Source organism: Cibotium barometz, chromosome 65 (assembly GCF_041138505.1).
Source record: "Cibotium barometz isolate CiBa-2024 chromosome 65, ASM4113850v1, whole genome shotgun sequence".
Taxonomy (NCBI): Eukaryota; Viridiplantae; Streptophyta; class Polypodiopsida; order Cyatheales; family Cibotiaceae; genus Cibotium; species Cibotium barometz.
The window spans coordinates 10,239,344-10,264,175 of record NC_141110.1 but is presented as its reverse complement, the minus strand read 5'-3'; the positions used below and the strand labels follow the sequence as shown (position 1 = coordinate 10,264,175).

At 47.0% G+C, this 24,832-nt stretch overlaps 1 protein-coding gene across 7 annotated transcripts in view; it reads left to right on the top strand.

The window, feature by feature from the left end:
* The window catches only part of LOC147602903 (uncharacterized), a 72,489-nt gene that overhangs the window by 30,813 nt on the left and 16,844 nt on the right, over positions 1 to 24,832 (top strand). For 5 of the 7 annotated variants that reach the window (XR_015265677.1, XR_015265675.1, XR_015265674.1 and 2 more), the window contains exons 3-8: positions 13,287 to 13,391; positions 13,529 to 13,621; positions 13,790 to 13,864; positions 14,105 to 14,167; positions 14,275 to 14,384; positions 14,480 to 14,550. Coding sequence is in view for 3 of the 7 variants with exons in the window: in XM_086797120.1 (XP_086653246.1) it covers positions 13,287 to 13,391; positions 13,529 to 13,621; positions 13,790 to 13,864; positions 14,105 to 14,167; positions 14,275 to 14,384; positions 14,480 to 14,507 (474 nt within the window). In the remaining 4 variants the exon portion in view is untranslated. Of the gene's footprint in view, positions 1 to 13,286; positions 13,392 to 13,528; positions 13,622 to 13,789; positions 13,865 to 14,104; positions 14,168 to 14,274; positions 14,385 to 14,479; positions 14,920 to 22,746; positions 22,870 to 24,832 lie in introns of those variants that run through there. The other 2 variants (XM_086797119.1, XM_086797118.1) reach the window with 2 other exon arrangements.

Below are 24,832 nucleotides of genomic sequence, written 5' to 3'. Positions count from 1 at the left end.
GGGAAAAATCCCAGAAAAATAGTAGAAAAAGGGGTGGCCAGCCCACAAGAAAGGGCCATGCAAAAGGGACCAAATGGGCACCATAAAAGAGCAGAATCTGGGGATGAATATGCTAACACATAGCTGGTACAACTATCACTGAGTTGCCTTGTTCTCCCTCCTCATGATCATCATTGGCTTTTTCTTCTTCACCATTGGCTCCACTCGATGATGCTACACTTGCACCAACACCCGAACTCTTACGTCAGGCCTGATATAGGAGCTTTACCACACATGACAGCCTACATCAATTGAACAAGACAACCCCCCATTGATTGAAACAGGAGAGTGACAAGGGAGTGGGGCTTTTTATAAGATCAAGGCCCTTTTACAAAGATAATAAACACACATAGGATTGATATAATCGTTTTGGGGGGACAGCCCGGGCAAAGAACCCTTGACCCACACATGAAGAACCCTTGTCATTGAGAGAAAAGAAAGAAGAAGAAAGATTTATTAACGTCTACAAGAGGCCAAAGTGGCATATGAGACAAAAGTACCAATACATCCAAAACTCAAGGAAACTAAATGTCCCGAATAGAAAATGAAAAGCATAAACTGAAAAACAACTAGTAATAACATGTGGCCAAAGAGGAACTAGTGGCCTAATACAACTGCCGAAAAAAAGCGTATCTGATAAAAGTGTGGAATTGCAAAAACGGTAGGCTATGGGAAGCAGCTGAGATAGACTCATCCCATAATGGCTCGCATAGGTTGATTCAGCATATACAGGCTGAAGTGCTGAGGTTGTGCTGCACGACGTTGTGCCAATATTGCTTGTATCCTCTGATAATGTCTCGGTTGGGGCCGCGGCCCAGTGGGTCGTGGACGCCGTGCTCTACATAGCTCTCTAGCTCTGTCTAGGGTGACTCCTCGAGGTGGCTGCGTGGACCCAGTCGACTCATGCTCAACGGTGCACGGGGTCGACTCATGCTCAACGGTGCACGGGGTCGCTGCTGCTCTGAAGAAGTCGGTAAGGGTGTGCTGGCCTGTGTCTCGGACATGTCCCCCCTGTCTGGAGCGCAGGATGTGGTCTCGGTGTCTACGTAGCTCAAGGAGAAAAAGCCAAGGCAACGCTGGTCTGATTAGTCCATCACTCTGGACAATGGCCCAAATCCATCTCGGAAGAGGCAATGAAAGCACCCTTGGATCTCGTAGTACACTGGGAACCAACATATGTAGTGCTCGTTAGTCTCTAGCTCCAGCTGATAGAGCTGGCAAATCCGATCCTCAGGGGCAAGGGAGATGGCTCCATATCAACCGGTCTCTATCCTCTGTTGATGTGAAGACGTGCGGATCTGGTCAATAGCACATCTGACTCCATGAGAGAGGTGAATGTCCATGTACCTCGGGCGGACAACAAAACCATCAGGGGATAAGTGGAGAAGATGCTCTTGGTAGAAAGCCATCTTCGTCCCTAGTGGCTCGGCCGGTGTGATCCATGTGCATGCTATGTGTAGTTGAATGATATCCATCCTGATGATCTTGTTGAGCTCATTCCGGCTCAACTCCAGGAAGGGGGAGTCCAGGCTGTACTATAAAGGTGGAAGGCGGTCCATATGCATACCATGTAGCTGTAGCCGTGTGCTAGTTTGGGCATACCAGCACTCTGTCTCGCCTTGTGATGCGAGCTGTCTGGACAACTCTAGCGCGAGTCTAGAGTATTTGTGCCTGGAGAGGCTCCTAGCCTATGTATGAAAGTGACCGTCTGGAAGAGGGCCTCGGCTACGATCAGTGGGGCTCCCATCTTTGGCCGGACTATCTCATGTGGTACTGATGATTTACTCTTGATCATGCGGGAGATCATCATCACTAGTGGTCTCTCCATCTGCTCCCACCCATCATAAAACTCCCCTCCACTCGAGGCTGGCTGCTCTGCTGTAGATCCACTCCTACGCCTGTGAGAGAGACTTGACCCCCAGATGGGAGCGCTGGTGTAACCAACGTGTCAAATAACCAGAGCTTCGTTCGAGGCTCATGAAACTGGATGTGTGCACACTGGCTCTCTAGGGCTCTGAGTGCAGCATATCCTCTAGTCAATTTGTCCTCTGCCGCCCTCCTCGTGGTAAAGCGCGGTCCAGCAAAAGTGACCCCTTGGTAGACATATCTCTTGACTCTCTGTACTGTCTCCCCACCATAGGTGAACTCAGGCAACCGGTTGGCCCACTGCTGAGAGGTGTTAAACACGATTACCTTGGTCTTCCCAAGGTTCACTATAAGGTCCCTATCCTGGCAGAAGGTCCGTAATGCATCCAGGTATCTCTGCAGCCCCTCTGGTGTATCTGAGATAAGTACAATGTTGTCGGCATAGAGCAACAGAGGGATCAACACTCCTCCCAAGCCAGCTCTAGGTCCTCCTAGTCTGTCGATGGAGTCGGAGATCCCATCAATGTATAGCCCGAAGAGTGTGGGTGATAGCGGGCAACCCTGCTTCACCCCAATAGTGCTGGTGATCTCCTCTGACATCCCTCCCGGAGCCCGGACCCGGCCTCTGACTGACTCATACGATGCTAAGGCTCCCCATCTCATCTCAGCGGGCACCCCCATGTCCTGTAGCCTCTGCATCAGCCTCCCTCATGGTACTGTGTCAAAGGCCTTGTGGAAATCCACAAAGCAACAATATACTCTCCTCCCATGAGCTCTGCCCTCCTCGATGATGGCCCGAAGAGTGAAGATGTGATCCAGGGTGGAGTATCCCCTCCTGAACCCCGCTTGTCCATGTGCCCGATGCTGATGTGTCTCCACCCATTTGCTCAACTCATGCTCTTAATACCGATCCATAGAGCTTGGCTAGCACGTGGCCAACCATGATGGTCCTATAGTTACTCGGAACTGTAGGATCACCCGCTTTTAGGATCGGTACTATAGTATTCGGGCAGGGAAACCTTCGCAAAGGGCCCGATTGAACAGGTGGGCTAAGAGTGGCGTGAGCACATCCCTCGCATGCGAAAGGTGCTCTGCCACTAATCCATCATGATCCTGGGCTCGGCCATTTTGCAACCTGACAATGGCATCGCGGATCATGCTGACAGAGAAGAAGGTGGAGGAGGTGAGTCGGCTCTCTGGTGGTCGGGGGAGAGGTGGCTGTTTGGGTATCTGGTAGAGCGAGGTAGCATAAGCATGCCATGTCTCCGGTGATGTAATAGGTGTCTGGGCTTTGGGTGTCTGGAAAACTCGCCACGCCTCCTTGTTGTCCTATCCCAAGAAAAGATGGTACAACTCATGCTCCAACTTCGCCAGGTAGTCTCGCTTCTTCCTCCGCATGAGGCGGCGAAAGATCACGCGCTCCTGGCGATGTGTACAGATCCCCTATGCTTCCTCTCGGATGAGGCAGGCACGGGTTTCGCGGCATTCATCATCGTACCAGCCTTTTTGTGTGACATTCTTGCTCGGAGGTGTAACGAATGGCCGATTGTGAGGGAAGTACATGGCAGTTGACGTGTGGAGTGTCGAGGCGAACTGTGTCGTGAAGTCCTCCAGTGGTACATGTGGGTCCATGTCCTGCAGAGCACTGTACAAGTGGTTGGCGTAGCCGGATGCCATCTCTCTGGTGAAGTGGTATCGGGGGTGTCTCTGGGGGCTGCTTGGTGGTGGCATCGGATCAAAGCGGCATGCAATACTGAAGGAAAGGTATGCATGATCGGCAGCTACAGCGATGGGGCGAGGTGAGACTGTAAAAGACTGTATGTCCAGTATGACAGATAATGGTCCGAGCAAGTAGTTCACTGTACTCGCACCGGGTCTATCTGTCGTGGAGCGCGCTCTCGGCCGCCTGCTGTGTGCATGCTTATGTGAAAAGCATGTGAAGGTTCCTGAACCTGGCCATCAAGCGAGGCTATTGAGTATGGCCAATTTGTGTGCTCCTCCTAGCTCGAGCAGATGATCTCCATAATCTGAATCCACCATGTCCTGGGAAGTCCTGTCAAGTCCCAACTCCTCTGGTGCTAGATCTCTGTACATGGGCTCATCACTCTCAAAAAAGGGCACCTGATGCTGTTTCGTACGCGCGTTGAAGTCACTTGCCAACAGTACATCTCCAATGCTAGAATAGTGCATGACATCCTCATAAAGTGGGAGGTATGGTGAAACTCGCGGCGGGTGCCCGGGGGACTAGGGCCTTTGACACACTTGTTGATACCATCAATGCATATTAAAACACTTAAACATGGCCACAGCCTTAACACATATCCATCATCACTTTGCATAAAACATAAAAGCTGGACAAAACATCCACAAATGCTGAAAATGGAGCTTGCACACGTGACACCGCATAGAGGCCGGAATGGGCCGACCCCCCCCTTGGAGTATTTTATTACCCAAGGAGAATAATATCATGTACAAGCTTTGAGGGCCTTACTCTCCCCACGGGAGATGCCGGATTATCCATATACAAATGCCATAACACAGCCCAATACGAGGCAACCAAGCCGGAACATAGGCTATAGAAATGCCGAGCCAACAATATAATCCATATACCTCCGTGTGGGTACTGATTCTTCCCCAAAAACCACGGGTCTTCATGCAATAGAGGGTACAGCAAGTACAACTCTCCATTCAGCCGGTACAGCAGGTACATTGGCTGGTACAGCCGGTACAGTGGCTGGTACAGCAGATACAGTGGCTGGTACAGCCGGTACGGTGGCTAGTATAGCAGGTACAGCAAGTACAGTGGCTGGTACAGCCGGTATGGTGGCTGGTACAGCAGGTACAGCAAGTACAAATGCTGGTACAACACATACAATGGCTAGAAATCATAATAAATGATTGAATACCCTTGCCTTCAGTCTTTCTTCGCGATGGAAGCCTCCAAAACAGTCCCATACAGCCGGTTTTCTTCATGGGCAGCCTTCAAGTGAGAGAGAAAGAGAGTAGCCATCATTAGGGAAGCCTTCAACGGTGGTAGAGGCTAGTGTGCTGCAAGAGAGCCTCCATTAATGAAGAGAGGGGGCTCCAATTTATAGATTTGGGCCTCCCATGAGCTAAAATGGCAAGAGAAGGCTACAATGACAAGTGGAGAGCCACACAATAGCTGAAGTGACAAGTGTGAGGCCACTTGTCTCACTTTGATCCACTTTATAACAAGTGTCAGGCCACTTGTCTCACTTTGGTCCACTTTCTTGCCACATGTCCCAATCTAAGAGATGGGTCCTTCCATAATCTTTACCTCTAAAAATATCCCAACTGGTAGACATTCTGTCATAGGCACTTTGCCAACTCTTGGTATCTGCTCAATTCCAGATGTAATGACGCGAACAGAAATTCCATCGGAGTCGGGCCAAAAATAGCAACTCTCCTAAATTTTAGGAGTGTGGTCCTTTGTATTCTAGGATAATCCCCCATTCCCAAAGCTTGTACTTTCAAATATTTAAACATCCTGGAGTCCACCAGACCCCTTTCAGACTGGGAAATGTCCAGGCTGGTGACATCCTCCCCAACTTCTTAAAGTTCTGTTACGTGGAAACACATGCTTTGTTTGCTTCCCAAATTGGCATGCTTCACATATTTTCTGCATACCTTCCACTTTAAATTTTGGCAGCCCTGTCAGAATTCCTTTTGTCTGCATAGACTTCAATCTCTGCACATTTACATGTCCTATTCTTTTATGCCATATGTCTGTGTCTGCAACAACTCCTGAACCATTTGCAAACATCGCAGCACTCATTTCAGGCATGTCTACATCCAACGTAAACATTCTGCCCACTCTGTTGCCTTTTGCAACCAACCTGCACTTGTCTTTGAAATCTTCAACATAACACCCATCTGGGTTAAACCGAACCTGCAAACCCTGCTCAATCATCTGGCCAACTGAAACCAGATTCTTTGTTATGTTCGGTACATTGTCCGCAACTTTAAGCTTCAAGCCATATATTCAAGATATAATCATGTCCCATCGATTGGGCGAGACGAGACAGTCTCAAAAATCCAATATAACTGAAGAATCCATGTCCCAAAGAAATGGGCGAGACTAAATAAGTCTCCATAATACCAATATCAAAATTATGTCCCAAGATAAATGGGCGAGACAAATCAGTCCCATAAGTCCAGATATCATAGTCCATGTCCCAAGTAAATGGGCGAGACAAAACAGTCCCATAAGTCCAGATATCATAATCCATAAACCTGAGGATGGATCCAAATTCCTAGAAAAGAAGTCCAGGAATCCATAGACCTGTATACCATAATCCTTGTATACAATAACTCTTACCACATGCTCCATGCTAACCACACACCTTGGAGTAGAGGTGGACTTTATCCATAAAAGCATCATATCCATGAGATATCCAAAGATTTCTTCTCTATAAACTCGGACAGATTCGTCCATAGAAATTGCTTGTGAAGCCCAATATCTATATAAATCTCGTCCAGGAAAGAAATCTCCATAGATATAATCCATCCCAATAAAGGGAGCCATGAAAAGAATTCATCCCATTAAAGGGAGCCATAAACAATGTTTCCCTGAAACCATCTCAAGGCAAACAACAACACCTTTCTCCTTGCATAGCTATACAAGGGTTAGTGAACATCAAAAACACTTCATAGTAAATAGCAAAAGCACCAACTTTGCAAACTCAAAGTATACTTAGCTGTTCTTTGCCAGGTTGGTCATGAAGCCAAAAGAAATATCTCCTCACCATATCCTTAAGATATCCTGAGATATATCTCCATCATATAGCTTGCCTGTAAGCTTGATAATATAATCCACAATATCGATATGGAAAGAGTGCTAAACGTGTGCACATAAAGCCAACTTCATACTTCCAAGATAAATTTTGTGAAATCAAATCCTTAGATCAACAAGCTGTCTACTTGCTCATGCTCTTGCTTCATAAGCTATGAAGCGGCTGGCCATGCTTAACAGCAATGATGGTAAGTGTGGTCCCCACTTGAGATCTTTTCTCTTCCTTATTGATAGAAGGAAGCCTTTGCTTCCAAGAAAGCCTATGCTCTGATACCAATGAAACTTGCGGCAGGTGCCCGGGGGACTAGGGCCTTTGACACACTTGTTGATACCATCAATGCATATTAAAACACTTAAACATGGCCACAGCCTTAACACATATCCATCATCACTTTGCATAAAACATAAAAGCTGGACAAAACATCCACAAATGCTGAAAATGGAGCTTGCACACGTGACACCGCATAGAAGCCGGAATGGGCCGACCCCCCCCTTGGAGTATTTTATTACCCAAGGAGAATAATATCATGTACAAGCTTTGAGGGCCTTACTGTCCCCACGGGAGATGCCGGATTATCCATATACAAATGCCATAACACAGCCCAATACGAGGCAACCAAGCCGGAACATAGGCTGTAGAAATGCCGAGCCAACAATATAATCCATATACCTCCGTGTGGGTACTGATTCTTCCCCAAAAACCACGGGTCTTCATGCAATAGAGGGTACAGCAAGTACAACTCTCCATTCAGCCGGTACAGCCGGTACAGTGGCTGGTACAGCCGGTACGGTGGTTGGTATAGCAGGTACAGCAAGTACAGAAGTTGGTACAGCAAGTACAGTGGCTGGTACAGCCGGTATTGTGGCTGGTATAGCAGGTACAGCAAGTACAAATGCTGGTACAACACATACAATGGCTAGAAATCATAATAAATGATTGAATACCCTTGCCTTCAGTCTTTCTTCGTGATGGAAGCCTCCAAAACAGTCCCATACAGCCGGTATTCTTCATGGGCAGCCTTCAAGTGAGAGAGAAAGAGAGTAGCCATCATTAGGGAAGCCTTCAACGGTGGTAGAGGCTAGTGTGCTGCAAGAGAGCCTCCATTAATGAAGAGAGGGAGCTCCAATTTATAGATTTGGGCCTCCCATGAGCTAAAGTGGCAAGAGAAGGCTACAATGACAAGTGGAGAGCCACACAATAGCTGAAGTGACAAGTGTGAGGCCACTTGTCTCACTTTGATCCACTTTACAACAAGTGTCAGGCCACTTGTCTCACTTTGGTCCACTTTCTTGTCACATGTCCCAATCTAAGAGATGGGTCCTTCCATAATCTTTACCTCTAAAAATATCCCAACCGGTAGACATTCTATCATAGGCACTTTGCCAACTCTTGGTATCTGCTCAATTCCAGATGTAATGACGCGAACAGAATTTCCATCGGAGTCGGGCCAAAAATAGCAACTCTCCTAAATTTTAGGAGTGTGGTCCTTTGTATTCTAGGATAATCCCCCATTCCCAAAGCTTGTACTTTCCAAATATTTAAACATCCTGGAGTCCACCAGACCCCTTTCAGACTGGGAAATGTCCAGGCTGGTGACATCCTCCCCAACTTCTTAAAAGTTGTCCGCAACTTTAAGCTTCAAGCCATATATTCAAGATATAATCATGTCCCATCGATTGGGCGAGACGAGACAGTCTCAAAAATCCAATATAACTGAAGAATCCATGTCCCAAAGAAATGGGCGAGACTAAATAAGTCTCCATAATACCAATATCAAAATCATGTCCCAAGATAAATGGGCGAGACAAATCAGTCCCATAATACCAATATCAAAATCATGTCCCAAGATAAATGGGCGAGACAAATCAGTCCCATAAGTCCAGATATCATAATCCATGTCCCAAGTAAATGGGCGAGACAAAACAGTCCCATAAGTCCAGATATCATAATCCATAAACCTGAGGATGGATCCAAATTCCTAGAAAAGAAGTCCAGGAATCCATAGACCTGTATACCATAATCCTTGTATACCATAACTCTTACCACATACTCCGTGCTAACCACACACCTTGGAGTAGAGGTGGACTTTATCCATAAAAGCATCATATCCATGAGATATCCAAAGATTTCTTCTCTATAAACTCGGACAGATTCGTCCATAGAAATTGCTTGTGAAGCCCAATATCTATATAAATCTCGTCCAAGAAAGAAATCTCCATAGATATAATCCATCCCAATAAAGGGAGCCATGAAAAGAATTCATCCCATTAAAGGGAGCCATAAACAATGTTTCCCTGAAACCATCTCAAGGCAAACAACAACACCTTTCTCCTTGCATAGCTATACAAGGGTTAGTGAACATCAAAAACACTTCATAGTAAATAGCAAAAGCACCAACTTTGCAAACTCAAAGTATACTTAGCTGTTCTTTGCCAGGTTGGTCATGAAGCCAAAAGAAATATCTCCTCACCATATCCTTAAGATATCCTGAGATATATCTCCATCATATAGCTTGCCTGTAAGCTTGATAATATAATCCACAATATCCATATGGAAAGAGTGCTAAACGTGTGCACATAAAGCCAACTCCATACTTCCAAGATAAATTTTGTGAAATCAAATCCTTAGATCAACAAGCTGTCTACTGCTCATGCTCTTGCTTCATAAGCTATGAAGCGGCTGGCCATGCTTAACAGCAATGATGGTAAGTGTGGTCCCCACTTGAGATCTTTTCTCTTCCTTATTGATAGAAGGAAGCCTCCGCTTCCAAGAAAGCCTATGCTCTGATACCAATGAAACTTGCGGCGGGTGCCCGGGGGACTAGGGCCTTTGACACACTTGTTGATACCATCAATGCATATTAAAACACTTAAACATGGCCACAGCCTTAACACATATCCATCATCACTTTGCATAAAACATAAAAGCTGGACAAAACATCCACAAATGCTGAAAATGGAGCTTGCACACGTGACACCGCATAGAGGCCGGAATGGGCCGACCCCCCCCTTGGAGTATTTTATTACCCAAGGAGAATAATATCATGTACAAGCTTTGAGGGCCTTACTCTCCCCACGGGAGATGCCGGATTATCCATATGCAAATGCCATAACACAACCCAATACGAGGCAACCAAGCCGGAACATAGGCTGTAGAAATGCCGAGCCAACAATATAATCCATATACCTCCGTGTGGGTACTGATTCTTCCCCAAAAACCACGGGTCTTCATGCAATAGAGGGTACAGCAAGTACAACTCTCCATTCAGCCAGTACAGCAGGTACATTGGCTGGTACAGTAGGTACAGTGGCTGGTACAGCAGATACAGTGGCTGGTACAGCCGGTACGGTGGTTGGTATAGCAAGTACAGCAAGTACAGAAGCTGGTACAGCAAGTATAGTGGTTGGTACAGCCGATACGGTGGCTGGTACAGCAGGTACAGCAAGTACAAATGTTGGTACAACACATACAATGGCTAGAAATCATAATAAATGATTGAATACCCTTGCCTTCAGTCTTTCTTCGCGATGGAAGCCTCCAAAACAGTCCCATACAGCCGGTATTCTTCATGGGCAGCCTTCAAGTGAGAGAGAAAGAGAGTAGCCATCATTAGGGAAGCCTTCAACGGTGGTAGAGGCTAGTGTGCTGCAAGAGAGCCTCCATTAATGAAGAGAGGGAGCTCCAATTTATAGATTTGGGCCTCCCATGAGCTAAAATGGCAAGAGAAGGCTACAATGACAAGTGGAGAGCCACACAATAGCTGAAGTGACAAGTGTGAGGCCACTTGTCTCACTTTGATCCACTTTATAACAAGTGTCAGGCCACTTGTCTCACTTTGGTCCACTTTCTTGCCACATGTCCCAATCTAAGAGATGGGTCCTTCCATAATCTTTACCTCTAAAAATATCCCAACTGGTAGACATTCTGTCATAGGCACTTTGCCAACTCTTGGTATCTGCTCAATTCCAGATGTTATGACGCGAACAGAATTTCCATCGGAGTCGGGCCAAAAATAGCAACTCTCCTAAATTTTAGGAGTGTGGTCCTTTGTATTCTAGGATAATCTCCCATTCCCAAAGCTTGTACTTTCCAAATATTTAAACATCCTGGAGTCCACCAGACCCCTTTCAGACTGGGAAATGTCCAGGCTGGTGACATATGGTGACTTGCCCTCTGCATGGGTGGCGTAGGTGGAGCCTTCGGGCGCGAAGTAGCATATGGCAACATAAATATCACGTGGCCGATCAGTATGTATGCCGATCCACATGAAACGGGCCTCCTCATCTCTCCTCGTGACCTGCACGACATGCTGTAGCTCCTCCCTGTAGAGGACAGCAACCCCTCCAGATCCTCTAGTACCTCCACATGACCTTGGCTGAGTGCGGCAAGTGGACTCCCACCTGTAGCCTGTGACCTCGGGTAAGCGGGTGCCCGGGGCCTGGTGTGTCTCCGTATAAAGTACAATGTCTCTGCCTCTGAAAGTCTCCTCAAACATCCCCACATCTGTCCTCATTGCCCCATTGCAGTTCCACACTGCAAATCTCAGGTGTGTCTCATAGGCCGCGCCCCGTCATGGGCGCCTCTTTGTGATGATCACATGACCATCCCGGTAAACCGCCCACTTGCCCCCCTTGTGGGCCTCTAGAATCCACGGCATACATTCCCTCCGATGTGCTACTTGGGTTGGTGTGAGATTGTCCTCAAGGTAGATTTTGTCTGCCTTGAGGGCTCTCCTCTTGGAGAGAAACCCTCGCCGTGTCTCTAGGTCCGCGAACTTGAGGATAAGTGGCCGCTCCTTGGCAATGTCTTTCCCTACTCTCCATGCACCGACAATAATAGAGGTGTCGGCCACCTCCCATACGCCCACAAATGCCCTTGGCATCCTCCAATGGGCTATCCTTCTCCTTCCATCCAACCACCCGCATGTGAAGTGCGCGGATCTTCCTCTTCCTCTCCTCCTCCATGGCCGCATTGACGAACAACTCCTTGTTCGTCGGTGGCTTGCAGTTCTTCTCTACCTCAATCCACTCGGATGTGGCTTGCACCTCCTCTTGGGCCTTCTTGGCGACTGCCGCCCATGTTTGGATCTCCTTTGCTACATGTTTTTGATGTCTTCAAGCTCCTTATTGACGTGTGCGGGCATGGCCTCTTTGATTTTTCCTTCCTCCCCCTTGAGGAGCTTGATCTCCTTCTTGCAAGCGGCCACTTCGTCCCGCAACTCCGCAATGACCTTGTTGCGCTCATGCAAGCACTCTTCAATATCCACTTTCCACGAGGCAAAATGCGCTCACATCTCCTCATAAACATCCTCTTTCCACTCCGCCATTTTCCGGTGGAGGTTTTCGGCAAGCTCGGTCCACATCGTTGCCATGGCGTCTTGTGTGGTCTTTTGGGCCCCCTCAAGGTCGTTTTCGTGGGTCTTACAGATGTCCCGCAACGCCTCTATTGCTTTCTTTTGCTTGCTGTCCGGTGCCGCTTTGAGGTAGGAGTACTTCCCGCCATGCTCACCACGTGTACGGCCTTCCGGGTTTGTTCCGCGAGTCTTCCCCTCGGGTGTTGCTCCTGCCATGATAACCCCTGGACTGAAGGGCTCTCCTGCTGTTCAGACTATGTTGCTGCCTTGCGGGCCTGAGCAAAGGGCAGGTGGGATATGGGAGGCAGAGGGGCCCAGCGTAGAGAGGCAGGAAAGAGCAAAGAGCAGACGGAGCGAAGTGGGTAGCGCGAAAAGCAGTGTGAAGCGAAGTGGGGCAGGGCGAAGAGAGAGAAGATGGTGAAGAGCAGTGTGAAGCTAAGTAGGCAGCGCGAAGAGAGAGAAGATGGCCACCTGCGCGAGGCACAATCAGCAGTGTGGCTCAGGGTCACGCCATGGCGCAGAGAGAGAGAGAGAAAGAAAGAAAGAAAGAAAGCTGTATTAACGTCTACTAGAGGCCGAACTCGACCTATGAGACAAATCAATGTACAACTGTCAATGTCTTCTGGATGTCCAGAAAGAAAAGGACAAAATGAACATGAAATAAAGTATGAAAGTACTGAGCTAGTGGGGGGGTGTGATGGATGGAGCACTATTGCTAGAGGCTCAGTATGAGAGAGAGATTAAATTCAAAAGACCAGAAGGTCTATGAGACATAAGGGGAGAAAGAAAGAAAGATATATTAACGTCCACAAGAGGCCAAAGTGGCCTATGAGACTAAAGTACCAATACATCCAAAACTCAAGGAAACTAAATGTCCCGAGTAGAAAATGAAAAGCATAAACTGAAAAACAACTAGTTATAATTTGTGGCCAAAGAGGAACTAGTGGCGTGATACGACTGCCAAAAAAAGGCATATATGATAAAAGTGTGGAACTGGAAAAATGGTAGGCTATGGGAAGCATCTGAGATACACTCATCCCATAATGTCTCGCATAGGTCGATCCAGCATAGACAAGCTGAAGCGCCGAGGTCGTACCGCACGAGGTCGTGCCAATATCGCCTGTATCCTCCGAGAGAGAGAGAGAGAGAGAGAGAGAGAGAGAGAGAGAGAGAGATTGAGATTTGACAATTCATGACTTATAAAACCTTTACAGCAACTTGCATCACATGGGCTCTTTGATGTGAATGTGATGGCAAAAGGTGATTTACATATTGACGATCATCACACTAATGAAGACATCGCTCTAGCTCTTGGAACAGTATGATCTAAGCTCTTTCATGTGTCTTTCTCAGTTATACATGCGTTGAAACACACGTCACCTTATTGAATATTCTGGGAACTTGTTTTATTGATTAAGTTGCAGCCATAATTTAACTGAAATCATCAAAATTGCAGGCACTCTTGCAAGCACTCGGGGACAGAAAAGGCATTTCAAGATTTGGGGATTTTACTGCACCACTTGATGAAGCTCTAGTGCATGTTGTTCTGGTAATACTTACGTTACCTTTTATGCTCTTTTGGTCTAGTATTCACATGTTGTCATGATTAATGAATAGATATTGTTTATGCAAAAACTTGGAAATAGTATGGGGCTCGAATGATGTATATACTATGCACTTTGATGTTGAAATTCGGACTGGTTGTGTGGTCCTCTAGGATTTGTCTGGGCGCCCATTTCTTGCATACGATATGGATATCCCAACAGAACGAGTCGGCACATATGACACACAAGTAAGGCCATTCAGTCTGCTCTTGAGAATTCTGAAGTGGTACCTGAAAGAAAAGCTTGGCACATTGAAGGGCTTGATAGCTTATTTTATAGCATCGTTTCAGTGGAAAAATAGGATCTTTACAGACATATCCCCTGCCGCATGAGATGAGTGGGGGTTAGACAGGGTCTTCTCTTTTATTGGGTGAGTGTATGTCCCTTACAATATTGCTTCAGACTTACAGTTTTCTTGTTTTTAATAGCTGGTGGAGCATTTCTTCCAATCATTAGTGAACACGTCAGGCATGACCCTTCATATCCGAAAGGTACTGTGCATTCGTTGCCTTCGATTTCTTTTTTACTTTACTGTATGTGACATGCTGCACAGCCTTCTTTTTAAGGATCCATTATGTACAAAGAGTGCTCTTTGCAGCTATCTGGGAAAAATTCGCATCACATTATTGAGGCCTGTTTCAAAGCTTTTGCAAGAGCGCTACGTAAAGCTACAGAATACGATGAACGTAGGAAGGGAAGCATTCCAAGGTGGGTGGCTACCATGTTCTGATATTGTGGGCGTGTCATTTAGGGTCATCTTTGTGGATGTTGTGGGTGGTGTTAAATCTTTTTACTTTTGGCAGTTCGAAAGGGGTGCTATCTCGAGCATAAGGAAGCTACCTTGGAGAAACCATCACTACTGTAGTCGAGAGCTGTAAGTATACACCATTTCTGGCATAAGGGGTCTATGTTGGGTTGCTCATCTGAAGGAACCAGGCATGCATTTTTGACTTCTGGCCTTTGTGATGAGTTTCTAAGGTGCAGGAAGTAATGGTTTATAAGTCCACATAGAAAGCTGAAGTGTAAACTTTAGCTAAAATCTTCAGAATCTCAACTTGGATAATGTATACAAACATAGGATCCCGGCGGCGTGTAATGGCCATCTTTTTCATGAGAGGCATTGTTAATAGTTAAGCAGTCCTAGGTTCACCTAGAGGAACTGGATAATCTTGTATGCTAGCTTCTGTTGCAGCTGCTACACCTTTTAGTATCATTATAGAGTTGGAATTGCAATGTTTTTGAATTTTGCAGGGTTATATTGTATATTGAATATGCGTAAATTCAGTTGTGTCAATACTGAAGGTAACTTGGGCCTTGAATTCTAAGTCGTTTTTGTAGGCTTCATTGGTCCATTGTTTGAAGCCAAGTTTGCATCAAAATGGTGCCAGACTGACTTATACTTTAGTGAGAGAGGAGTGTTATTTGAGCAACATTAAATTGAATGTTTCATGTTTGAGCATTGTGGGTCAATGATCCACATATCAAACCAGTACTATAGGCAATGTCATATTAGGGATGCCATTCTCAAAGATGACTGTGATCGAGGATGGGCCTCTATGCACATAATAGACAGGGTTCTCGTCAGTGCGCCCCCCAGCCCCCCCCTCCCTTCTTCTTCCTTGGTCGTCGGCATAACCTTCAGCTTGAGGGCTTTTTTCTTTTATCGGCAAGTTTCGGCCTCTTTTGGTCTTCGCCCCCAGGAGGACTCCATGGCAGCTGCTCCGTCTCCCCCGACCGAGGATGCCGTTACCTGCCTTTCGTTTTCTGAAGTGGACGTGCAGCTTCTCGCTACAACTGTAGCATTCCTAGAGGCCTCCACTCTGGTATGCAAGATTGTCGGTAGCCGCCCCGTGCATGGCCAACTCAGAGATCTCCTTCAGGCTACCCTCCTAGGTGTGCCTGCAAAGATTGCATATATTCATACATTGGGGCATGGCTACTACCAGGTTGAGTTTGATTCACCAGCGGTGTCTGATCTTGTCATGCAGCTGAGCCCCATTGCATTGGGTACGGCCCAGGCCTTCTTTGCATGGTGGCAGCACGGCTTCGACTTGGCATCTGGAGTTTAAGGCTTTCCCGTGACAGTCTGCTTTCGAGGCCTCAGGAAGGAATACCTTCCTCTTCTCCCGGTGATTGGTGTTGCCATCGGGAGAGTGATGGAACCCCACCACCCCCCCCCCCCCCCCCCCCCCCCCCCCCCCCCCCCCGGGGCGGCCGCTCGGTCCTCGCACACGAGTAGCCGAGATTCCATCTATCCGCATCTGCGTTGCCTCGCTAGATTCAGTGCCTCACATGATGTCTATTCCGAGTCTTCGGGACAGCCCCATTATGTAGAGAGTGGAGTATCCCGGCCTCCCAGGCCTACGTTTCATTTGGAGGCAGATAGGTCACCTGGCCAGAGCTTGCCCTCCTACTTCCTGCTTAGATCCGCACCAGGGGACCGAGGGAGGAGCAGGTTCCCAGGCTACAGAGCACCAGGTACTGACCATGGATGACCCATTAGCCGGAGAGCGGCGGACGATTGGCCCCTGCCCGGGTCGCCGACCAAGCACCAGAGCTGAGCGTCGCCGCCGCTGTGCGCGCCAGGTTGGCAACATGCAGGAGGATCCGGTTCTGTCAGAGAACCGTTACGAGCACTTATCACAGCATCCACTCGCATACGGCGGGCCCTTTCCAAACATGGAGAGACCCCCCCCCCCCACCCTGGGCCCGATTTGGTGGCCGATTCCTCGTTGCGACTCCTCTTCTGGCCCTCAGTGCCCAGTGGGCCCGGTCGACCCCACCCTCTCCCCATCGAGCCTTCCCCAGCAGCCTTCCTCGCCGATGGATGCCTCTCAGCACTGTCCCTCTCCAGCCTCTCCGCCTTCTCACTCCCCCTTGCCGCCTCCTCCGCCTCCTCCTCCCCCCCCCCCCCCCCCCCTCCCCGCCTCTCTAGAGGATTTGCATTGGCCCCCTGCAATCCCTGATCCGGAGAGGAAACAGCCGGCGAGCTCCGTTCATCGCCTGATTCATCGCTTCTCTGAGCGGGTGGAGATGACCATTGCGGCCTCACCGGTGAGGGCTCTCCCACTTGAGTCTTCTGGCGGCCCCCCTAGTATCTTGGGGCAGCCTGTGGATTATAGTTTCTTTCGATGTCTTCTGACGGAAGTGACAGACAGGTTTGAGGAGACCGTAGCCCCTATTCAGATATGCGTGGTCTTCCACCACTCCAAACCCTGTATGCCAGAGAATGGAGCGATGATTTTCTCTTTCCCTTTGAGCGTAGCCCTGAGGATAGAGTGGGTGACTGCTACCATTGAGGGCCAGGCAGTTGAGCTATCACATCATCTTCAGGATCTCCGCATCACCGACGTTCTTACTCATCTATGGCCTTTGGCCAGGATGGAACTTGGTGGATCAGCCCACAGAGACCAGGAAGGGGAGATGGTGACCTCCATCCTGGAGGTGCTGCTCTTTGTGGTCATGCATACTTCTATCACAGTACCTCTCTCCCCTTCTTACAGGTATCTTCATTGTGATTGATGGAGCACAGAGTATGCATACTCTCGCGCTCAGACAGAGTGACAGTACATGGAGGGTAGGATCCATGCCCACTTGGCGCGACTTTGCATCAGGACAGATTGTGACTACCGGCTAAACCCCCGCCCAAGACTCTTCGAGTGGAGGGCAGTTCCGATAGTTCTGCCTCACTCAGAGATTGATATGAGATTGTCTCATGGAACATTCAGGGTTTAGTAGGGGGGCCTCAGTGCTTTCATAGACGAGGCGTCCTTAGAGGAGAGCTTCAACGAGGTATCGTGGGGGGGCCTATCAACATTCTTTTCCTACAGGAGCATCACCTTACTAAGGGGCGCACTCGCTGCTGTGGGAAGATTTTACTAGGCAAGAGTTGTACTTTTTGGTTCCCAATGTAGGAAGGAGTGTGTCTCTCTGTCAGTGAGCAGCTTCTGCCATCTGTGACTAGATTAGGAGTCAATAGTTCCAAGACGTGCTCAGTGGGTTACCATTCTGATTGGTGAGGATAGCGTTGGCTTCCTCAACATTCCTGCCCCGAATGCTGTTTTGCAGGTAGAGCTATCTTTTGGAGCACTGTCCAAGAGGCCCTACCCCAAGCTGATTTTTGGTGCATGGGCGGTCACTTCAATATGATAAGAGGCAGCAGAGGACAGACTTGGAGGTGGCACGGCCACAGTCTCTGGAGCGGAGTACTGTGTCTGGGAGGAGATGATACTGATTCTTAGGGGACAGGACCCTTGGTATCTCCCAGAGTTTGGGCATAGCCGTATGAGTCTTAGCTTCTCTCCATCAGATAGGCGGAGCACTGTCCCCAACCTCTCTCAGCTGGACAGGTTTTACGCCGATGAGTGGGCTTGTAGCCATGGAGGCATGGTTGGTATTCTGGCAAGCACTACTTTCTCAGATCATGCCCTAGTTATTTTGTCCTTAGAGGACCTATGGAGGCATGATAGACATGCGAGCTCCAGGATTCCAGACAGTCTCATTCAGGACCCCGACATCTGCAACCGGATCGAGCAGATATGTGCAGGACTGGACTTTTCCTCAGGCTCTGCTGCGTGCACTTTGGATGGTGGATTGGGGGAGATCAGTCTTTTTTTACAGGATGTAGGCCGGAGTAGATTGGATGGATTTTGGGAGCAGGAGAGGAGACTGAGGAGGGGCCTCTTTACAGTGTCTTCAGGAGAGTTCCCCAGACAACCCATGGATTGAGAGTCAGATTGCTACCGCCCACACACAGATTCGGTCCATTGAGGAGAGGAGGGTGGAGTAGAGATATCATGCCAGGACTTCATTCTGGACTCAGGCCGGTGACAGAGTTATTGAAGATTTCTTTGAGATAGTTGGCCCCCACAGGAGGAGAGACGATATTCGTAGGTTGCGCGGCTAGGATGGAGCTATTGTTTCTGACCCTCCACATGTGAGAGCCATCACCACGGATTTCTTCCGATCTCTTTTGACTGGTGCCCCTTTATCCCCCCAGGTGATGGATGCGCGCGAGAGAGTCTGGAGGCACACGAGAGAGGTGGTTCCTCCCTCCCTTCGGTCTTTCTTATTGACCCCTTTCACTTCAGAGGAGCTAGTGGAGGCGGTGACGGCATTACCCAGGGGCAAATACTCGAGGATGGATGGACTTCCTGTCTTTCTTTCTTCGCCATTGGGACCTCATGGAAGGTGGCCTTCGCGTTGCCTTCAATGAGATTATGCTCACAGGTGCCATGCCAGAGAGGCTCACAGAGGGCTTGATACATATGATTCCCAAGGAGGGTGGTGAGATCCGGTAGTGGAGACCCATCACCCTTCTAGGGACGGCCTATAAGATTTTGGCCAAGGCCATCAGCAAGTGACTTCACCCTTCTCTCCCAGACTTGATCCACGACACTCGGACTGGTTTTGTTTAGGATCAGAGCATTCTGGACATCTTTACCTTTTGGGAGGCAACAGCTTCGGCCAGGCTGCGCAGTAGGACCTCATTGTGCTACTCCTGGACTTTGAGAAAGCTTATGATAGGGCCTTGATGACATAGGAGGTCGCCAAATCTCCATTCTGCAATCTGTTCCAAATATCCTTGAAATCCTCATCGGTAGCATAGAGATCTTTCATCAAAGTAAAATCCATATAATAACCCATAGAAATTGTATGGCTCATGGGTCTCCGAGATAATGCGTCCGCCACGTTGTTGTCTTTTCCATGGGTATGCATAATTTGGAAATGAAATTGGGCCAAATAGCTAGCCCATCTAATATGCTTTTCTGACATCTTAGGTTGAGACATAAAGTACCTAAGACTTTCATGATATGTTTTGATAACAAACTCAACACCCATAAGATAATGCTTCCAAATCTTCAATGCATGAATGATAGCCATTAGTTCTTTCTCATATGTGGGTGCGGTCTTTTCGGCTCCTTGAAGTCTTCGACTTCATAGGCCACAACATGGCTCTCTTGGTTCAAGACTGCTCCAATGCAATCTCTTGAGGCATCACATTCAACCACAAAAGGCTTTGACAAATATGGAATAATCAACACTGGCCCTTTGCTAGCATAAAATTTTAATGCTTCAAAGGATTCTTTTTCAGCTTTTATCCATTGAAATCCCACGGCTTTCTTTGTCAAATCATGCAATGTACTAGCCACCACTGCAAACCACTTGATGAACTTCTTGTAATAAGAGCGTAAGCCAAGGAAGCTTCGAACTGCATGCACACTAGTCAACTCTAGCCATTCCATAATAGCCTCGACCTTGTCTGGATCCATCTTGACCCCTTCCTTGGACATTGTGGCCCAAGTAATGAATTTCTGACAAAAAGAATTCACTCTTCTTACCATTCACTTACAACTTGTGCTTCCGCAGTTCCTGAAACACAATATCCAAGTGCTTTCGATGCTCTCGCTCATTTTTAGAATGCACAGTAATATCATCAAAGAAAGTAGCAACAAACTTCCTATGTGGTCTAAAGATTCTTTCTATCATTCAGTTGAAGGTAGCCGGGGCATTGGTAAGATAGAAAGGCATCACCAAATACTCATAAAGTCCAAATGTTGTCGTAAATGCGGCCTTGTGAATGTCCTCTGAAACAATCTTGACTTGATGGTAACCACACTTTAAGTCAATTCTGCTAAAGATGGTGGCTCCATCTAATCTGTCTAGGATGTCATCAATCGTAAGAATAGGAAACATGTTCTTCACAGTCATCTTGTTAAGAGCCATGTAATCAATGCACATACGCCAAGAACCATCCTTTTTCTGAACCAATAAAATTGGAGACTAAAAGGGTAATGAACTAGGTCTAATCGATCCCTTCTCCTATAACTCATTTACCTGCGTCATGATCTGCATTTGTTGTGCCTGACTCACACGATAAGGAGGTCGGTTTACGAGGTGAACTTCTTGCCATGATATGAATCTGATGATCTTCCGGTCTCTCTAGAGGTAATTCTCCTGGTAGAGAATTTGCAAAACAATCTTCATACTTCTTTAGGAAATCTTTCCTTTCGTGATCAAGATTTGGGAGTGATTCCTCACTCTCGGATTTCTTAGAATCCGTGACATAAATCAAGTACGAGGAAATAGATTGCTTTATTGCTTTAGAAGCCTGTACATGACTAATGAGAGAAATAGAATTCCCCTCAACTCCTACATCAAAAGTTACATTCTTGCCTTTGTAAGGAAATCTAATCTTGTTTCCAACCCAAGCAATGGTTGGATCAATCTTCTTATACCAAGGCATACCCAGAATTATATCACAATGTCCAATTTTACCAACAACAAATTCTCATGATCCACATAATCCCCAATCTGTAAACGAAGCTCTCCCAAGATAGGGGTCACTTCCGCTGACATTCCCTCGAAAGCGGCACTTGAAGAAATAGGAGCTCCAAACCTCTTTGGAGGGAGGTTGAAGGCTTCCACCACTCGGGGATGAATACAGTGATGGGTAGCACCACTATCAAGATGAATAAGCACTGGTTGGCTAGCCACTCTGCCCCAAGCCTGCCTTCTATCTGGCAGTGTATCATCTTGATGTTGAAGTTTCTCTAGCAATGTGTTGGTTTGAGGTGGCTTGGCTTCTTGTTTTGGCTTGTTGGGTCGTTTTACAGCCATGTGTCCCTTCTTTCCGCATTGAAAACACTTACCTTCCTTGACATATTTCTCAAATTCTTTTTTGGGACAATTTCCTTTGAAAGAGTGGAGGTCTGTCCCTACTCATATCCTTCTTCTCTTGAGGTTCGGATCTCGATTGGGACCCGACTTTAAACTTCTTCTTTTGAGGTGGATCCCAGTTGTCATTCTTCGTCTTGCCCACCATCCAAGGCATGTGCAAAGCTTCAGCTTGCAAAGCTTTGTCTTGGGCTTCCTCCAAAGATTTCGGACCAGCCATATACACTGCTTGCAGATGCTTAGGTTAAAGTCCATTCACAAACTTACGCATTTCCATTAGTGGTGGAATAGGATTATAAGAAGTAAACTTTAATGAAACAGTTAAAAAGTTGTTAAGATAAGTTGCCACATTCTCACCGACTTTCTGCTTTACCTCATCGCACTCTTTTTGCACATCCGCTTCAAAGGTTGTGGGTAGAAACTTGTTGAACATAATCTTGAAGTCGGTCGATGTCTTTGGCTCAGTTCCTTCTTGTACCACTTTTTGCCACCAATTCAAGGCTGTGTCCTTTCCGGTGAAGTCCTCTCCTCCAAAAGTGGCATCAAATTGCTTAATAAAAGATAAAGCTTTTTGTGTATCCCGTTTACCATAAACATGGCACTCTTCTCTCTCGGCTTGAAGTCAACTTTGCCGGTTGTTGTAGGCTCTTTTACCTTCCTTTCTCTTGCTTGTTCTGAAGAGGTTGCATCTGAGAGAGAAGGCCTCGGAATAGCCTTTCTAGCTCCTCCACGAGAAATAGACCCGGTGGCTCTAGATCCTTCTGCAACGATGATTCCTTTGACACGAAGATAGGCTTTAGCAGCTTCAACTCCTTTGGCTTCGATGGCTCTATCCTTGATGAAGTCTTCAAACATTTGAGCCCTTCTTTTGTCCTGTTCCCTTTGGCTCTCCAAGCAAGGAATTCTTCATCCCTGAGCAAACGTCTGAATTGCTGAAAGTCATTGTACTCTTCTGACGACATGGCCGCAGTTGTTGGTCATGACCACTCCCGGCTAGTTCAGGTGTGAATCCAGCTTACTCACGCGCACTTTTTTCCTGTGGTTGGACACAGGTTTTTCCCCGTGTGAACACTTATGTGTGTTGGGCACTTTGCCCTAGGCTATTATTTGTACTCATTGTACTTTTGTACTTCATTATCATAGAGTACCTTTCCAGCAGCAAGCTCTCCCATGATTTTTGTTCAAGCTCACTGTGTGTGTGTGTGTGTGGTGGTGTACAGGCAAGCTCTCCCCAACCCCAACAGCGGTATCAAAGCAGTTTAGGGTTAGGGTTTTGGCTACCTGTTGTGTGCATTAAGTGCCTGCTGTGTGCATTAGGGTTTTGTGTTGAGCGCCGCCTAGCATTGAGATTCATGCTTAGCATCGCTCTGTTCGCCCCTTCGCTGCCCTGCAGATCAGCTTTGTTCGCCCCTGCGCCGCCCTGCCATCGCTCTGTACCAGCTGCAGAACAGCGCTGCCGCCCAACATCTAAACCAGATTAGCGCTGCCGCCCAACATTTGCAGTCCATCGCCTGTACCTGCTCTAGATAAGCGTCGCCTGTACCTGCTCCAGGTCTGCTGAACCTCGACTACAGTTGTCTCCTTGAAAGCTGTGCCAACAGTAACCAATAACAATATTTGCTATTATTTCTAATTTTTGTCAAATATTATAGAAATTGCTGAAAAAATTAGCAAATTAATAGCAATAATTTTGGGGCTTTTCATCATTGAGCCTGAAATTGCGACATTGGGCATACATTGGCATTGATTTCATCAGATCTAGTGCATAACTGCACTAGAAATTTGGGGATTTTGCAGAAATTAACACTATTTGCAGGTTTATTAGAGACATTTGCAAGCATTTTTGGTATTACAAGTACATTTCTTTGGCATTGCGGCATTTCCCCCAATTTTTTGGGTGTTACAGCATTGGAACATGCGATAAAGACAATTTTGGGGCATTCCCCCCAATTTATCGGGTGTCTCAGCATTGGATTGCAGATTTTTGCCTTGATTCAGTCACACTACCTGTTTGTACGCATTTGTGACAGCCATGTCAGGAATACTAGTGATTTGTTTGGTATGCGCTCCATTGATGATAAGTTGGATGGCACCAACTATCCTATGTGGGCATATATGATGAAACATGTACTAGTTGCAAAGAATTTGTGGGTCTATGTATGAGGGGCTGATGTCAGGCCTATTGTATCTGCATGAGCAGCAAGTACTTCAAGGACTATTGATGCAGGTGATGATGCATCTTTAGTTCTTGCTACATCTTTTGCACCTTTGCCACCCACTCCAAAACAACTAAGATGGGATGCCAAGGATGCTCAGGCACATGCTTTGATTGCCCTTTCATACAATAGGCAGGTTATACTGCACATTCGTTCATGCACTTCTGCTAAGGGTGCATGGGATGTACTTGCTTCTTTGTATCAGGTTCACAATGAGGCTCGTGTTGCCTATCTTCGCAGGAAGATTGAGTCTGAGCATATGGATGAGGGTGATTCAATGGACAAGTTCCTTACCCACATCAAGGATTTGCGAGAGCAGCTCATCAACATTGATGAGGTCATTCCAGATGGTTCACTTGTATCTACAGTGCTTCAGGGTTTGCTAGAATCCTATCAGGGTTTTTCTACTACTCTTTGTCTACTCATGAAGGGTAATCCAAACTTGTATACCTTTGATGAGTTGGTGACTCTCTTATTGCAGGAAGATCAGTCTCGTGCTAACAGGACTACTATGCTTTTTGGTGATTAGGCATTTGGTGCTTTTGATCGAAACAAAGGTAAATTTGGGGCTTCATCTAGTGGTAAGCCTAAGGGCAAACCACATGCTCATTCCATAATAGCCTCGACCTTGTCTGGATCCATCTTGACCCCTTCCTTGGACACTATGTGGCCCAAGTAGTGAATTTCTGACAAAAAGAATTCACTCTTCTTACCATTCACATACAACTTGTGCTTCCACAGTTCCTGAAACACAATATCCAAGTGCTTTCAATGCTCTTGCTCATTTTTGGAATGCACAGTAATATCATCAAAGAAAGTAGCAACAAACTTCCTATGTGGTCTAAAGATTCTTTCCATCATTCGGTTGAAGGTAGCCGGGGCATTGGTAAGACAGAAAGGCATTCTTGGAAAGATGCATAGGAATTCTTTTCGTAAAGATGGTGCTATGAGGGCTGTCCGTCCATTACAACTCATTCATAGGGATCTTTGTGGCCCCATGAGGGCTCTGTCTTTTGGAGGACACTTGTACTTCATCACGTTCATTGATGACTACACTCGATTTTGTTGGGTGTATGGTTTAAAAGTGAAGTCAGGTGTCTTTGCAACTTTTAGAGACTTCTGATCCATGGCTGAAAATGCTTGTGGACACAAGCTTGCCACATTGCGCACGGATCGAGGGGGGGAGGGGGAATATTTGTCAAATGAGTTCACAGCCATGCAGTTACATGGTATTTTCCATCAGTGTACTACCCTCTATACTCC